The sequence below is a fragment of the Pogoniulus pusillus genome, chromosome 9, assembly GCF_015220805.1.
Source record: "Pogoniulus pusillus isolate bPogPus1 chromosome 9, bPogPus1.pri, whole genome shotgun sequence".
Lineage (NCBI taxonomy): Eukaryota > Metazoa > Chordata > Aves > Piciformes > Lybiidae > Pogoniulus > Pogoniulus pusillus.
Window position 1 is genome coordinate 20,012,030 of NC_087272.1, and position 18,502 is coordinate 20,030,531.

The 18,502-nt window shown below is 36.9% G+C and overlaps 1 protein-coding gene across 9 annotated transcripts in view; it reads left to right on the forward strand.

Annotated features, from left to right (window-relative positions):
* Positions 1-18,502, forward strand: part of TLL1 (tolloid like 1) — a 268,880-nt gene that overhangs the window by 205,184 nt on the left and 45,194 nt on the right. For 8 of the 9 annotated variants that reach the window (XM_064148785.1, XM_064148783.1, XM_064148780.1 and 5 more), the window contains 4 exons: positions 7,219-7,397; positions 9,035-9,140; positions 11,903-12,027; positions 18,267-18,382. In XM_064148785.1, coding sequence (XP_064004855.1) covers positions 7,219-7,397; positions 9,035-9,140; positions 11,903-12,027; positions 18,267-18,382 — 526 coding nt within the window. Of the gene's footprint in view, positions 1-7,218; positions 7,398-9,034; positions 9,154-11,902; positions 12,028-18,266; positions 18,383-18,502 lie in introns of those variants that run through there. The other variant, XM_064148788.1, reaches the window with a different exon arrangement.

Here is an 18,502-nt window from a genome sequence, read left to right on the forward strand (position 1 = left end):
ACTACGAATAAGAATTAGAGTTCTTGCACAGCACTGTTACCCCATCACTGTTTCCAGTGCATGCCATGTTTTGGACTTCTCAGGACACCATATAATTTAGTATTTCTCTTTACATAGTTCTTCTCTAATGTGTTAAAATTGTTATTAATTACAGTCTTCATGATATTTAGCAGTCGTTTTTGAGACTACAAGTTTAAGGAGCATCTTCTCTATATTCACTTCATATAATATTCCAACCAGCCTTATGCTCCTCTTTGTATCAGAGTTCTTGAGTTTGCTTATGGGCATCTTGTGAGGAAAACTGTTCAAAAATTTACAGCGGGATCCTTCCCTCCTGTTAGAATGAATTCATCCATTGCGGTCTTGAACTACAATTATTTGCTTTCACACCTTGCTTATTTAACCAATTTTGAGAACAATTAATTATTGAACTATTTTTCTTTCATACAGCTGAAGCACTAACTTAGTTTTAAGTGTTTTAGTTACTGATAGCCATTTGGACCTCTCAGCTGCACATGTGGGAGTAAGGATATGGTGTTAAGACACTGGTCTTTGTGATTCTTCTACCAAAGCAGTGTACACTGACGTTAAAATCTATTAAAGCAAAAATTTATACATCTAATTGGTGAGGACAAATGAAACTCTCATCTGTAAACAGGTTCAAAAGAGGTTTTTTTTTCACTACTACTTTATCCTTGCGATCAGATAGGAAGTTTTTGAAAAGAATCAGTATACTTCTCTGTATACAAAGCCAAAAAGGGGGTCAGCCAGCTGGGGATGGCCTCTAGTTAGTTGCTCTTACTAAGTATTACTGAGTACAAGATCAAGCTTCTTTTCATATAGTGACACAGACAAAAAGAATTTGTCATATTGTTCTGGCATCTCAGCATGCCTTTAATCTGACTTTGTGGCAATTTTTGTTCTTTACTGGAGGATCTGAGTACTTTCTATGACGAATTTTCAGTGACTTATTACAGCTACTTCTGTATCCTCTTGTATTCTTATTTGACAGATCTGTCTGGGCTAAGTAAAAATCAGTTCTCTTTCTTGTGCTTCCCCAAACATTATAGACCAAATGCTGGGGTTTAATTTCTGTTTAATTGTTTTTTAAGTCACTTGTATGTTAAATAGACATTACAGGCAAGTCCTTAAAAGTGAATGAAGTGGGTAAATTTCATTGCCTGAGGTACACTTCTGCAACATTCTTTTGTTTTAAGAAGGATTATGTATTATAAAAGGTGCTCAGTCACTTTTATGTAATGAGAATAAATTCAGGGTTATGGTAAATACTCCATGACACTAAGGCTCGCAGTTAACATTTAACTCTTCCATCTGGCATTCAGCATATCCACCTTCTCTGGGGCTTGTGGTGTGGCCTTGCATATAGGTGTGACAAGGTGCAGGTGTCCAGTTGCCATAGTCTAAAAGACAGTGTTTTAATATACATGGAATGAGGAATGATGTATGTTAATACATGGGCATAGACAACTGTTAACTGAGGAATGGACTCAGCTGGTATCTCTTTATAATAATGTGTTGGTTGTCTCCGCTGAGTAGGTGAGGAAGCAGTAGTCACTTCTGCCATCACAACAGATCCTCTTAGGGTATTGAATCAGAACATTTAGTAACCATGATTCTATTGATTCCTGACAACAAATTAACTCATCAGGCAGGGTAATAGTCAACATTTTCTTTGTACAGAGAGAGTTTTATATATGATTGAAAGAGTTGTGTTTTCACCAAGTAAAAAACCTGTGCTCTTCAGCAAGATCTTATTAAGGAATTTTGTGAACCTCTTTATGTGGCTTTGTGTTACCAGTGAGGTGATGAATTGTGAACTTAGTATGTTTAAGAAGTTCTTTGGTTTTTCAGCAAGAAATTTCTGTAGTTACTGCCATTGCAAAATAATGTTGTGGCCTATAAGGATTTTTATATTATCACATGATGAAGAGTGTAGCTTTCCAAAGAAGTGCAACATTGACTTTACCTGATTCACTCTTCCTTTATATTAATTTAATAGTATTTTTGATAGCAGCTGTGAAATAGTTTTACTTAAAAGAAGGAGTGTATTGCTCTAGACATTTCACTTTCCATCACTTATTTCTCTTTGCTCACCATCATTGATCAGCTAGACTGAGTAAATGGAATTAGAGATTCATAAATAGGTACTGTCTCCAAATGCTGTCTGGTGCAATAAAGATTAAAGAGATGAGGAGCTTTAAAAGCTGCCAGTTGACTCAATTTAAGAGGCATGATAAGTGCTTGTATGGCACATAGAAGTCATGGTGTTCTGCCAAATATACCTGGAGTCAAACCATTGAAATTGCAAAATAATTTAATAGATGCGATGTTGTCATTTTCCTTACCTTTTGACTCAGTGCAATTGTTAAGATTATCAGTCTTGTAGGTTAATTGGATGAATCTGGTGTGCTGGACATGACACTCAACCTAGCAAATCCTAATCACCCTTCTAGTGTACACTGCTGCTATTTTAAGACCTAGTGTTAATTCTAATTTTCTTCTAGTGTGTAATAAACCAAAACCTCAGTACATTTAAAATTTGTTAAGTAATCATCGTAAGGCAATTATAATGCTCATCTGGATGCTTGTTTCCAGGAGCAGGCCAGCATTAAAACAACAGTTCCCAATGTGTTAGGTTTCAGAGGTTCATCATTGGACAACCTGGAGGAATACTGTGTGAAAGGCCAATGGGATGAGATTTAACAAGGCTAAGTGCAGGATTCTACACTTTGGCCACAACAGCCCCAAGCAGTGCTACAGGCTGGGGACAGAGTGGCTGGAGAGCAGCAAGGCAGAAAGAGACCTGTAGGTACTGGTAGATAGTAGGCTAAACATGAGCCAGCAGTGATTCTATGATTCTGTGAAAGGTTGCAGTTTATTTTTGCCTTCTGAAAGAACCTCCATCTTTTCAAATGCATCAGATGAGGTACCCAAAGTCATTACACGCATTTGATAATGTCCAGTTTCTCTTGATGCTTTCTGACTATAATAAAATGTGCAATTATTTTTGCAAACACCTGCAAATATATCAGGTTTATGAAATATCCCTAAAAGTTTTCAGAAGTCATCTTAAGCACCTCTGTTTTTGAGAAACAATCAACTTCTTGATTTTGTTAGTGGCAATTCATAGAATCATAGAATCGGTGTTTTGGGGGGAAAGACCTTAAAATGGATTTAAAAAAAAATATTATTAATTAATTAGTTATTTGCCACATTTTCTTACAAAACCAGATTGTGTTAGCAAACTTGGTATGTTCTACTAGCTGTTTTGTTGCTCTGCTATGAACTGCACAGGTCTTACTTGGCCTTTTCTGAGATAAAGGACACAACCTTAAAAGGTTACAATCTCTTTTGGTCCAAATGAAGTAAAAAAGACAGGAAGAGATAGACTGTAGTTAAATACTTCCTTTATTCTTTTGGTCTTGTGATTAGTGGCAATAAAAGCAGAGCTGGAGATCTCGTAGAGAGTACTATCTGGAATAATTATGTACTAGTTTTTCAAACTTCCTATCACTGCAAAAATTGCATTTAAAATCTATGGAAAATTTTAACCCACCAAATATGTGTAGACGAAGCATGCATTGTATATGAAGTCAGTAACCATAACCATGTTAAAATGATTGAAATTGTGTTAAATACTCTATAACCTACAGTCTTAACAGTCTACTGATTTTCTTTAAGATATAAATAATGTTTTTAGCTTTGCATTGCCATTTTTCTCTGTAGAGCTTCTGCACAATGATAAATGTGAAGACTCAGCATCAGTTTTATAAAAGATTTGTTCTACCTTTTCATAATACTGTGTGTATATCCTAACTTTTTTCTCATCAACCTTTTACACTGCTGTCATGCTCAGATCTGAAAGGCTTTGAATTCCAAATTAAATTCCAAGATTTAAACAACTGTGTTTAAATTAGTTAAGTCTCTAAGGTGTTTTGCAGAATTATAGGGCAGCTTGATGGGTTGTGTTTAATAGCTTGAACTAAGACTGACTGAAAGTGTAGTAGTTCAGAGGCCTATCCTTAGACCTGTCCTTTTTGACAACTTTGTCAATGACCCAGGAAGGGGTGATGGTGCATGCTCTCATCAGATTTACAGATGACACCAAGATGGGGAGAACCAGTCAACAGGCTCACAGCTATCACTAAGAGGGACTTAGGCAAACTAGAGGAACTGGCCAACAGTACCCTTAGAGGTTCAACAAGCTCAAAGGCAAAGCACCGCACTTCCAAAGGAGGAACAAGATGGGACAGACAATGCTGGGTTGGGGAACAGTTTTATAGAAGAGGCCATGGTGCAGTGGGCTGGGCAGAAGCTGGCCATGGGCCTTAACAGCCAAGACAACTAACAATGTCTGGGGCTATGTGAACAGAAGTTCCTCCAAGAGAAGAGGTCATCCCTCTCTATTTGCCATTTGCTAGATTACAGATGGGCCTTGCTCTCAGTTGTGGGCTCACAGTACAAGAAAGATTTTACTTGTATGACATCAGCACAGGGCTAACAAGACACGCGAAAGTAGCAACAGTACCTCTATGAGGAGATGCTGAGGGTCCAGAGTCTGCTCATTTGGAGAAGCATCATCTTCAGGGATACCCAAGAGCAGCACCTAGTTCCTATGGTGGTGGAACATCAAGAAGAGGAAGCCAGAATCTTCGAGGTGATGCTTTGTGTGAATATGCAAGACAACAGGCATAAACAGAAATGAAAGAATGATTTGGAGTGGATATAAGGAGCAAATTTTTCAAGGTGTGAACAGCCAAGCACTGGAGCAGGTTATTCAGAAGAGCTGTGCTGACTCCATGTCAGAGCATGAAGCATATGCTCCAGCACCCCCTTTCTCATTGGATGTGACAGTAAATAACACTGTGTGGTAGGTTGCTTTAAAAAAAAAAAAAAAGACAAACAAGAAAAACCCAGACCTTCTTAGGGATCCAAAAACTTTTCTCCCCAGGATGAACTCAAGTGAGTAAGAGAGTATATGAAATATGTGTGTGCAATAAGAAACACATTCAAATAGTTGAATGGCTAGCAAAAGATAAAAGCCTGAGTAAAAATGTTACTGAAAGTATCCGTAGGCTTTGATGATGTTTACATATTCAGCTGCAGCTATAATATTGATTCTGCAAACATGTAGTCTGAAAAACGTGTTAAGCAAAACTGTGTCTGCGTGTCAGGTGCAAAGGTAAAATCCACTGTGGAAGCATGAGATCAATTTATGTAACTGCTCTACATTTTAGTTTTAATCTTATTTCTGCTATCGTGTTCCTTTTTTATCACTTAGGCTGTATTTTTAGGGCATATCTTAAGGTAGTTGTCCCTATTTATGATAATATAGTTTGGGGGAAATACACAGAGCAATACAGAGCTGGATTTTATTTTCTTCTACTGTAGTGTAGAACACTGCAACACTCACAATGGTAAAGAATTAAAGCAGGGAGTCTAATTTGCCATTGTATTTATTTCCTTGCCTTGAAGAGAGCTATGAAGGGAAGACACCTTAAGAAATTATTTAGACATGATGTTGCGCAACTGTAGCTGTGACGTTGAGCCTGATTCAGTGCGTTGACCTAAAATGGCAATTCACAGCTATCCTTAGAACTGTCTAAAGCACAAAGAGTTAACTTATTTTGAGTGTAGAAATACTTGGGAAGCAGTTGAGATACCAAGGAATTATTAAAAGGTTTTGAGCTACTGTATTTATAAAATAGTTTCAAAATTCTTGATGCATTCCTCCTAGACTGTTGTGTAATATTTTCCCCTGAAGTAACTTCTGTGACCTTAGAATTACTGCCTTTTTTGGTACATCTATTCTTGATTTTAATCACTAGTGAAACAACAGTATGTTTGCTAAGAGCAGGTGTTACAAGCTGAAATGTCATGGCTGTACTTCTCCAATATTAGTACTTTAAAATTTATTTGTATTAAAAACTGCATGAGGGACAGGATCGTTGTCCACACTAGCACTGACCTCCACAAGGATCCAACGTATTCTGCTGTGTAAATGTCACATCAGATTACCAAAAAGAAGAAGAGCAAAATGATTGTGGGCATAGGATGGAGGTGATCTGCTTGGTACAATTCCATTCCACCTGACGGACTGAAGAATTTACAAAACAGAGATGGGAAATCAGGCTTTTAAAGGGGAATATAATGCTGCCTTCAAATATTTAATATCTTCACGGGTGACAGAGAATCAGCTCATGAAACCTGAAATTGTTTTCCCTTTGGTAGCATTTGCTTTATTCTCCTTTCTCTTCTTTTGCTAGCAGATATTTTTCTTTAACCAAAAAGCAGACATCTTGGGTAAATGCTGAATGTATGAATGCTGAGAAGGACATATTTTTCCCCATAAGTTTACACTGAAATCAGAGAAGTGTAGTGAAACAGGAATAAAACATAAGAACAGTAGTGAAGCAGGGTTTAGTTCTGATTGATTGTGTGTGGGTTTTCATGTGAAAATACAACTTTCTGTGACTAAGCTTGCTATTACAAGAACACAGGGTTTGGCATCTTGTTCAGGATATTTTTCCTTCTTTATTTCCAACTGTGTGCTAAAAGAATCTGGTACAGGAGTACTATTTCTCTTGCATCATTTCTGCACCCTTTATAGGTGGAACTAACAAAGTAGGATGACTTTTCAGATCAAAATAAAGCAAACTTATCAGAACTGAGTGACCAAGACTCTAAGTGCTGTCAAGGCAATGCAACAAAAGTATGGCAAAGAGGAAGCCTTGCCTTTACTTATTCTTTCCACCTCTTTCTGCATGCTTGTTGGGTGTGCATGAGCAAGAAAAAGGTGATGTGTATGAGTGAGATGATAGTTCCTGTCAACTTTATTTCTATTGATTCTTTGGATGAAAAAAATATCCTGTGTCATTCAGGGGTATAAGGCCACAATTGACAGTCCTGTTGGTCGTAGCTAGTGTATTTTAAGAAGACCTTGAACAAAAAACACCCAGAGCATCAATGCGTCATGTTTTAGACTTTGTGAATAATAAATTGTTCTTGGAGTAGACTTAGAGTTTGTGAGACTGCAGAAAGTGCATTATTCTGCAGAAAGTGCATTATTCTGCAGAAAGTGCATCATTCTGCTGGATTTTAAAAATACAACCTTTTCTCATATTCTAACTGAGTCTCCTGAATGATCTGTAGATATATGACTGAAAACTTTCATCTGTGTTTGTGCTTTAATTACAGGTGCTGTTCTTACGTGGGTCGAAGGGGAAACGGTCCTCAAGCTATATCTATTGGCAAAAACTGTGATAAATTTGGTATAGTTGTCCATGAGTTGGGTCATGTGATAGGTTTTTGGCATGAACATACACGACCAGACCGTGATGACCATGTCACCATCATTAGAGAAAACATCCAGCCTGGTGAGAGACTATGATAGGTACTTTTTTTTTGGGAGGGGTGGGGGGGGGAAATATGTTTTTTTTTTTTTTGTTTCCTTTATCTAATTCTCTTAACACTGCATAGCAGAAATTAACATTTGCACCTGCGCTTCCTCTTAGCTAGACTGATCTAAAGCTGAATCACAAGTTAATACTGCAACTAAAATAGAATATTTTCTAAACATCTGGCCAACTAGTAAGCTATTAAATAATATTGGCTAGAAGGAGAGAAATAGTAGTCAACAAAATTTGCAGGAAGCTGTTCTTAAAGGCCTTTAAAAATAAAGTTTCTGTGCTTCAGAAAGGGCTTTTCTTTCATGGTCTCTACTTAAGTAGAGACATATCAGTAGCTTCTTAGCTGCCCAAGAGATTTAGGCCTGGAAGATGAGCTGGGGACTATGAATCTGTGACAGAGATGGGCACTGTTTCCACATTACTCATTTCCTACTGAGCCTGCATCTTTTGCCAGTAGCCTTGATGCTGTTGAGACAAAGCATATGAGGAAACTGAGAGCTTCAAACTGTGACTGTCTTCTCTTTGTCAGTCTAGCTCTTTTGCCCACACTTGTGTTATGTGGACAGGATGGGAGGGAACCAGGCATGTTTAACTTGCAATGTATGTAAATGTGCATGATCTTTGTGAAACACTGATTTGGACTACAGGAGTTCTCTGCTCAGGAAGGGGTGAAGCTGTCCAATGGTGGTTCAGAATATTTGTCTGTTTCTAAAGAGAAGTATTTAGAAACAAAATAGGTTTGAGATGCCAAATCTTTACCACCTCAGCTAGGACAGTGGGAAGATGACTGGTAGCTGATACATACTCCCACAAGTCTCTGAAATCCTGAAAGGACACATGCTTCTAAGCCTTGCTTCTATTCTCTCTGGGTCATGGTTTGTGCAAGTGCCATCAGTACCCTCCCCGATGCCTTTTCTGTGATGTAGAAGCCGTCTGGAGTGCCATCCTGAGCCTCCTGCTCTTTTCTTTTTGTAATTTCTAGTTTCTGGCTGTCTGTCTGAAACTATTTATTATTGTGTGACATGAATGTAAGGATCACTGAAGGGAATCAGGAATTTGTGACTGCCAAGACACCTGGCTTTTGTTACATTATGCAAATTACGTTGGTTAGTAATGTTAATCTGCTGTAGCTTTTTTGCAGCACACAAATGGTAATATGAATTGGAGTAAGGGATGCTTTGCTCCTCCTAACACACTGATTAGGAGAAAGGAATTCTCATCTGGAATAACAACCTAAGTGTAATTCCTCAATTATGAGGATTCTTCCAGGGTATTTCCTACCAAAATGATTTCTTTTTGGAATTAAGAACCAGGCCAGAAAATTTTATAGATTGTACACGAGTTGCCACATGTGTGGAGCCTTGATGTTGGTTAGGTGAATGAGAACAGTCTTTCTAAATGTCTAATATAGGAATTTAATGTGTTTCATGAGACATGCCTGCCTTAGTAAAATCAGACAGGTACTCCCAAATGGCTAAGACAGTGATGAGGTTAGGATCTTTGTTGTTTTTCTTCTCCTGTTTAGTTCTTGTTTTCACACAACCCCCTCCCAACCAACCAAACCTACGAAAAAACTGATTAAAGAAACTGTCAATCATTCTTAGGTCAGGAATACAACTTCTTGAAGATGGAGCCTGGAGAAGTGAACTCCCTTGGGGAACCATATGACTTTGACAGCATTATGCACTATGCCAGGAACACCTTCTCAAGGTTGGAGTCTCAGGTTATACCTTTTGACTTTTAATTCTATTCCTCCCTATGAATGTTAATAACTATGCTTTTTTAAGAATTCTGAAGTCACTTAAAATACCCCTTGCTATGGTATTCTTACATTCAAAGCATGGCTTTACATTATTCTGACTTAAAGTAATTATATTTTAAAACACATTTCATTTCTGTTCAGATTCAAAACAGCCTTTTGATCTTGCTTCAGCTCTTTAAATTTTAAGACAAAGTAATCTGGAAACGTTTCATATAATACTCACTTTCTTTTTATCTCCACAAAAAGTTGCATTTAGAAAACCCAATTAAATCAAATGCTTAGGAAACACATGTGTAACATGATCTGTCCTCTAAAAAAGGAATCTCCTTTGATGCATAATGTCTGAGCAACTGTGGATTATGCAGGTCGAACATGTTATGTTATTAGCATATCTACCACACAAACTACAGCCTTTGTTAAGGGCTGTGGGCAACCATTTATAACAGGAGTTGCAGCCTCTTCCCTATTGCTTGTATAGACTGTTGTCACCATCAAAAGCATATAAGAAAGAGTTCTGCTGGTTTTACTTTGACTTATTGCAGACTGTTCTATTCTTAACTCCAAGACATATGTAGCTCGCTCTTAATGATTGTGAGGAGCTGTTCTAGGCTAGCCCTTCTCTGGGGAATAACTGAAGGAGTCTTCCACTCAGTCTACTGTGATGTCTCATACCAAATCACAGTTCAGCTAATTGCTCTCTAAAAACCCTAGAATAATATAATGTAAATAAATATCCAAGTAACCTCTACAAAAAAAAAAAAAAAAGCTAACTTGAAAAGTTATGTGCTTAATGCCTTTATTCTTTCTTGGGTTTTTTTTTTTTTTTGGTCCAATTCATGCATTTTAAAGCAAAATTCTGGTCAATCTGAGACTCTGAAATAAATTAAAAGCTATTAGAAACCTCAGTAGCCTTTGCAGATTTATTAGGCTTGTTCTTCTCAATATATACGATATTAAAACAAACATCCTAGCACAGTGCATTCAGCATACACATAATTCACTTCTGGAAAAGCATGTGAGTGGGCCACATGAGGTAGATATTAGTCACATTGCTTAATCCAGTTACAGATATCATTACTTTAAGGACAAGCTTATAAGAACCTATGTAAAATACTGTGATTTAAGCTGGACCTCCCCAGAGTCCTAGGGCAATGACAACATCAAGATAATTTGATTTGCAGGCCCTGATCTCACCACTTTCCAAGCTGGCAAAGGGGTGATAGTGCTATGAGTAGACATGCCCTGCCCCAAGGAACAGGAGGTTGTTAGTTCATACTGTTGAAAAATAACCAGCGAACCCTTGAGGTCATGTATTGATTTGCACTGATCTATCTGGAAAGTACGAGTTGCGCTCAGGGCGGCATATTGCCAGCTGTTTGTTAGACTTTACTCACCAGAGTAAGTAGGAGAAATCAGAACACTTCATAAAGTTCTAGGCACACACAGTGATGCTGTTCACGCTGTGTTAAAACTGTTACAGACTGTTGCCTTAATAAAGTGGTAAGACATTTAAGAGAGGATTGTTTCAGGTCGGACTAAAACTGGTGGAAAATAACGTTAATGATGTATAGATGCAAATACTTTTTTCCAAAATAGTAACGTGTCTTATTTATATAATATAAAGCCATAATTAGGTCTTTTTCACTGTTTAGATTAGGATAACATCCTAACACAAGAAACTTGAGAGCAGCACCCACAATATGAAAAAAGAATTAAAACCCAATCTGTACGTACAACCAGTGTTCCTAACTAGAAGGATCACTACTGTTCATTCATTTTTGGACCTACATTGCACCTGAAAATTCCAGTTTTAATTGTCAGTAAAAAGCCCTAGAAGTATACAAGAGAGCATAAAAATTCTTAAAGAATATGAGAATACAGAAATGCATTTATCTGTTAACTTCCATTTTATAGGATTTGAGGGATTCTTCAAATTCTGTGGCGTGGTAGTAGGACTTAGCTTTGCACCTTGATCTTTTAATTTTAATGCCAAATTTCATACCAAAATATTTTGTATCACATTTAAACTTTGGGGAGTTTTGTAGAAAACTGCACATTTGGAACAAGTGTGCTTCCTTATTACATCTAGCTTTTTAGAGTAAGTCTTAAAAGCACATATGTTAAGTTCATATATGTTACTGAGAAGCAAGCAGAGACTGGCAAGTTAGCATTTCTATTTCAAAAGCAGCAGCGGCTACAGTAGAATTAGATGTATGATACAGAACACCCAACAGAAGAATAATTAATGAGTGTGCCTGAACTAACCTGCTCTTACTTGTGCAATTCAGACTTTGATAGAAATAGGAACTTTGTCATTAAGAATGTTGTGAATGGGCCTAATATAATTTTGTAATCAATATTTTTCAATGTATCAGGAACTTAACAGCAGTGCCTTTTCCCTGTGAAGTCTTAATAGTAGTAAGAGGTTTCCCTCCTGGCATCTATTAGAAATACAATAGCTAATATATATTTATTAATGTACTGAAAGAAGATTCTTTCTTGCTAACTTTGCCTGAAGTTCATCAGCTTGAGGAATTTTTGTGACATGTTCTCTGTATTTAAAGTTCTGCATTTTACCCTCTTATGTATATCAAATGTAAATTCTAGAGTTACAAAATAACATTATGTAGTCATAAAACTCAGACAGTTTTATGACAGACATCTGATAGGGGGTTTTGGGGTCTATTTTTTTTATTTTTATTTTTTTTAGGGGCATGTTTCTGGATACCATTCTCCCTTCCCGTGATGATAATGGTATACGACCTGCCATTGGCCAGCGTACTCGTCTAAGTAAAGGAGATATTGCACAGGCAAGGAAGCTGTATAGATGTCCAGGTATTGCACCACAAACAAACAAACCCCACATATGAGCAACCATTTCACTTGTTGTTCAAGAGGAATGATATGTTTTTTGAGTCAGCTGCTCAGTAGTCTATTTTCATGTTGGCAACTGACGTAGGCAGTTCAAGAACTGAATCATTCAAAAATCGTATAGATAAGCTCTCTGGAATGCAAAGCACTTAAGGACAGATAAATTGTATGCAAAATGGCTTAGCTCCATGGCATCTCAGTCATCTTATTCCTTAGCTGTTCAATGACTAGACAAGAAAAAAGTTCAGTGTCACTTCTGATGTGCATATTGACTGGAGTCTATTTTAATTTGAATTCAGACAGAGTGCAAAGGGCACAAATTAAATTGAAATTGTGGCAATCAGCTCTGAACACATGACACTTTTAAAAAATATGATTAATGAGCCAGGACAACTCAACTGTAAACACTTTTGTGGATTAAGTGGTTAGAACTTACAACAAAATTGCTAGTTTTAACAGAGAGATTTGACATTTGAGTGTCTTCTGCCTGATTCTAGCATCTATAATTTAAATGCATATTAATATTTTATCTCTAAATAGTGTTGAGTGAGAGTTACTGCCAGCGTCAGTGACATCACTGGCAAGTCTGGTGAAACACTGACTCAGCACTGTGGTTCTTGTTCTCTAGTGCTAGTTCTTTGCTAAATTCTGACAGTTGTAGAAATCCCAAAGCAATAGGTTTTACTTTCCTTGCTGTAGTCATGGCTACCACTTTTAACTTTGGGGTCAGCTAAAGCAGTTCAAAAATGCCATGTCTCAGCCAGAAATTGCCAACAATACTCTTGTGAGAGGCTAGACATACCAGCTCTGGGCCTCAGAGGTTTTACAGCCCTCCTGCTCCTTATGGGAGTGACTGTTTTAGGATATATGGCTGCTTTTTACCACCTGAGCAATACAGAAGGACAAAAAATGAGAGATCAGGACTGAAGTAATGGAGCTGCTTTAAATTTGTATCAGCAGCAGTGTCATCTACTGAAGATCTGGGGCACCTGATGTGCATTTGATGTACACTGCACAGCTGAAGTATGCTTTTCCTTTTGTGCTGTAAGTACACTGAATCATCATCTCCTAGATACTGAGAACACAGTGCTTCTGGGCCTACCAGAGGAGAAACCACTTTAACATATTTTCTTTAACAGCTGTTCCTTTTGGAATAATTATTGTTGTTTGCCTTGGGTACAGAAAGGACTTGAATAATGTCATTCTTCTTGGCAGCATCAATTCTAATAAGAGTATACAGAAAGAATTCCTTAAACAGAGAGCATACATATATTATAATAAACCCACAAATTCTGGAGACCAAAATAACTGATAGAATTAAAACCACTATGAAAGTAGTGGGTATTTTAAGATCACATTGACTTAAAGAAGAAACAATAATGGAGCACAACCTAGGCTGCTCAGTTTATATGTTACTCTCACACGCACTTCAATCAACTGAAAAAGATGCAATGTGATTTCAGAGCTAATGTTCAAATAATTGTTCAGATAAAATGTCCTCTTTATATAATTGATAAAAATGTGTAATGGTGAGCTATAATTTATTTAAAAGCCTTGCTGGAACAGTGGTTGCAGGATCATGCTGCTTTTTCTGCACTTCAGCAAACTGTGAGATAAAATACTTTTGTTTTCTAGCCTTACTTAGATGAGCCTTTCCACTAAAGAAAGTGAGCTTTAAGAGGGAGAGAAAGGCATAAGGATTTTCTACAAATTGTAAATAACATGCTATTTAGCATGCTGTTTTCTCTGTTAATATTTTAATAGAAGCTGCATAACTGAATAACACAATACAAATGTCAACATCCAATAAAGAAAGGAACTCTCTGACAGTTGCCTGGTACTTGTGATACAATAAATTTACCAGCAAATAGTAAGACTGAAGACAGAATCCTTGCAGCATATAGCAATCCTTGACAGACATGTTTTTAGAGTCCTGCTGTATTCCCTATTTTAGACAAAAGATGTTGATCAAGATATCTCCTTATGATAAACAACAGTGAATATTTCAAACATAAATAACCTCTGCATTTTATCATGTTCTTTTTTGTTGCCTTAAGTGAAACACAATAGAAGTACAGAAAACAGCAACTTAAATACTTTTTCCAGAGGTGCACACTTTCATAAAGGGTTTTGTGGTATTGTGCTGCCTTTTTTTTTTAAGTTCTGGTTATTACTGTGAGCAGCTTCTGGTCCCAGAAGCCAACCGCATTTCCTGGGGCCTGTGAACATGAAGTTGAACTCAAGGCTGCTGGAGAACGCAGCTGATCCTCACACTGTGAGGCAGCTGAGCCTTCCAGGTTATTTTAGCTACTCAGGATATTCAGGGTCATTATTCAGGAAAGGACTTAGTAACAGAAACAGTTTTGAGCTTTGTGAAGCCAAGAATTGGGATTTGATAACCTGTCTTTCATCAGCTAAGTAAGTGCTAGGACTCAACAACCTAGCAACAGCAATATTGGTTGGTGTTTTTTTGTACTTGGGAATTTTGTCAAAGGAAACCATAATTGCTGATAGGGATCTGTTGCATTTTAATACTGAGTTACATTGTTACATGACAGAATAATAAGGAGAAAGCAAGGAACTAAGCTGTGGATACTTCTTCTGCCAATGTCATTTTGGCATTTGAGAACTGGTCTTGAACATCAAGGCTGGTTTACAACAGTTTTTAAACTATCTAATGGGGTAGTTGAATATGTTTTCTTCTAGTGTAGCTACTAAATTTCAGCATAAGTCTATCTTCATATTATTATCTAGAAATTGTAGGTGATTTAAAATTCATATGAAGTTTTATAGGAGCAAGAAAATAAGAAAGGGAAACGATGGAGAAGGGTATCTTTTGGCGGAAGGACAGGACAAGAAATAAGTGAGTAGAATGAGACTGAATAATGGATGGGTAATGAGGCTAAAAATAACAGGGGAAGCCTGGTCATAGGAATAGAATATGAATGGAAGTTCAGCAATTTAATGGATTGCCATGGTTTGTGATAGTATGTGTGAAAGAGAGTAGATGAAATATAGCTATCCTTACTCTTTTCTGTGCTGTTATTGCTGTTCTTCAGGCTTACCTTGCTCCCATCTCTATTAAATTAGAAAAACGTCTTCACCTTTATTTGCTACTTAGAGAAGAAAAAGTTTTTTAGATTAAGATCACTTCTTTATAACTGTAAAGAGGAATCAAGTCAACAAGACACTGAGTTGTAGTAAAGTTTAAGTTTTTAGTTTAGCAAGTACATTGTTAGCAAGAGCTATCTGTGACAGCTTTATGTGCCATAAATATATATAGTTATGCAGACTTGAGTCTAAAAAGTATTGAAGATCTTAAGATCTTTGGAAAAGTTTAAGCTTGCATTATCTGCCTATGACAGTAAGTATTTGTTAGTGCTGTATGGCCAAAGGAGAGTTGATTCTCTATGTGCCCTGGATTATCTGGGCATGATCATTTGCAGATTTCATTATAATCCTTAATGGAACTTGACCATGTGCATAGGCCAGTCCAGAGAGGTGTTACACACAGGCTGTGTAATTGAACACTGGCACAGAGTTGATAGCAGCTGATCTGTATGAGCATGTAATCTGCCTGCTGCCTGCACCCATTGCTCGGAGAGGCAAAAAGTTTCCCTTCCTTTACCACAGAAAAGCTTATCATAAGAAACAAAGGTAGTTTCCCTCTTCTTACCACAGAAAGCCTTATCAGAAATCTCACCTCAAGCTGCAAAACACACAGGAGATTGTTTTTTTTGTTTAGAGTATGTGCATGGGGAGACATGAAGTGGCATTTCTGCTAGTAAAATTCATATAAGCTGTGACATTTCAGAGGGGAGGAAAAAGTCAAGAGAAAACATTGACAATGTTAATTATTAACAATGGATTAAAAATACATAAATGCTGTATAAAGCAGAGATGTATAAGAGTGAAGCTGAAATTAATTTCTTCTGATATGAAATATACCAGGATTATTTCCTGGGAAATTTAAATGAGTGGCACTTAACCTCTCATTTTCCTTCTGCATTTTTTTCCAAAGTCAGTTCCATTAGTAATGAATAGTTACATGGTAGAATGTTTATAACAAACCATGTTATAAGCCTAAGGACAAATACTGTAGTTGCCACATTTCACTTCAGAGAAAATGTTTATATTCTCTAGTCATAGAATTGTAACTGCTTTAATTACTATGTACCCCTTTCTCAGGAATTTATTTTTAAATGAGAAATGCCCAAATACCAACCTGTCTACAGCAGCTCTGGAGGCTAGCCTGGAACTAAGATCCAACATAAAATTAATTCAACTATTGACTGGTATAAAATGTTCTTGTTAGAGTTCTCTTGAGTAACCAGGAATTCTAAATTAAATGTTAATATGGTGAAAAACAGAAAGCCCAAACACATTTTATAATTCTGATGTTAATTCTTAGTAAAAGTTAAAAAATTAATGTTTCTCTTAAATTCAGAGATATTAATGAAAGTTTTGATTTGACAGAGGCCTCCTGAATCAAGCTGTTATGCTTAATACATTGATGTGCCTACTTTTAGAATCCAGTAATTTAGAGACTTTATGTAATAGACTAAGGAGTAGTTATGCCAGGATCTTCCTCCTCACTCACACTATGTGGGTGTGTGCATCTACTACACAGAATATCTCCTTTCCTCTACTGCTCTACAAGAGCTTTCCTCTATTCCTCTACAAGAATATTCTTTTACTCTTTGCATTGTAAGCTGTGGTACAGTACACAAGCTTTGAGGGAACCCAGTACAGTACTCCACAATTTGTGTAAGTTTGCATTTGTTGCTGTGGTAAAAATAAGTTGTGGTTAATTATGGATATAGCTTTTTCACTGAAAAGGCTTTGTACAGAAATAATTATTTAGCACGAATACCTTTTTTTCTATGTGTCATCTACTGTGGCTGCCTGATATTTATTAAAGATAAACCAACATTTTTTGAATGGGGGGAGGAAAATAATTTATTATTATTTGCCTGTTTAATTCCTAAGAATATGATGATGGTAACTTCAGCCATTATATTTCCTGGTGACTGTACCAATCTTTCTTTTCTTTCCTCATAACAATAACCATTTCAGTGTCAGAGAGTATACTTAATGCCTTGAATGTAACTTATGTCTGATAGCACAGTGTAGTTGTCAGATTGCATCCTGGACGTTTTTAACGAGATGGCATTCACAGCTGTGTCATCTGTCTTTGTCATAAACAGACCCTTCCTTTGTCTCTTTCATTTAAAATCTTTCCACATCATTTGTAATTCATTGAGATTTTAATGACAGAGTAGTTCACCTGCTGGCAGTGGCAGCACTGTAATTTGAAAGCACTGCAGATCTGATTACACTGTCAGTCATAGGATAATATTCTCAAATTCACGTCTGTCGAACCACACCTGCAGTACTGGTGGGTGAAACAGCCTGATTAAGGTCATAACAGATGAGTGACTGAAGTGTTACACCATACCAGAATCAATTTCAGTGCTCAAGCATGGCAGAGGCTTCCAATGCTGTATTTTAGTGCGAACAGGAGTTATTAACCAGTCTACCAGCAGCTAGTGGTTGATTGACAGGAGAGATGTAGACTCTAAAATCTTCAGTAATAAAGAATATAAAAACCTTTGGCCTTTTAGGATTTTACATTTGCTTTACTTTATTACTCATATCTCAACAAACCACTGTTTCAAGAGATTTTGTTCAATGTGGGATTTAGTTTTCTATACCAATATAAATGAGTGACTTTATGCCAGATCAGTGCTCATGTGGGTGAAGGACAAAATTAAATGAAATCACCAAAGAAATTCCTGTGTGGTGCCTATCATGCACTGGCAGCTTTTCTTGTACTTTTTGTTTTAATTCTTATAGGACATGTCTTAAGTGTGTGGCACTTTTTTTTTACTGACGTAAAAATACGTGTATAATTTTGCAGTTGATTGACGGCAGTAAGATTTTAAGACTGTTGTAATTGGGTCATGTCAGCAGACAGCATATAAGCCAGATAGTTCATTGAATCATCCTGTGGAAAATGGAATGAATGGCAGACTGGCTTATGATCATTGTTTTGAATGAATCAGAAAATAACTAGTCTGTTTTTCGTCCTGCATCTGCAGTGAGTTAAATGAATTCTGAACAGATATTGGAAAGATGCTTTTTTTTTTTCTCTGTTAGGTGTGTTCAATTTTATATTTTTACTGTATTTTGGTTTTTTTCAGCCTGTGGAGAAACACTGCAGGAATCTGCAGGCAACTTTTCTTCTCCAGGATTTCCAAATGGTTATCCTTCCTACACGCACTGCATATGGAGAATCTCTGTGACTCCAGGGGAGAAGGTACCTTAACAATCCCTTAGCTAGACACAGATACTATTTTTGAAATAAAACATTGTATTTCCTTAGCTTTTCCACTAAGTTTAAAGCTTGCATAATAACTGAAAATAGTGATATACCATT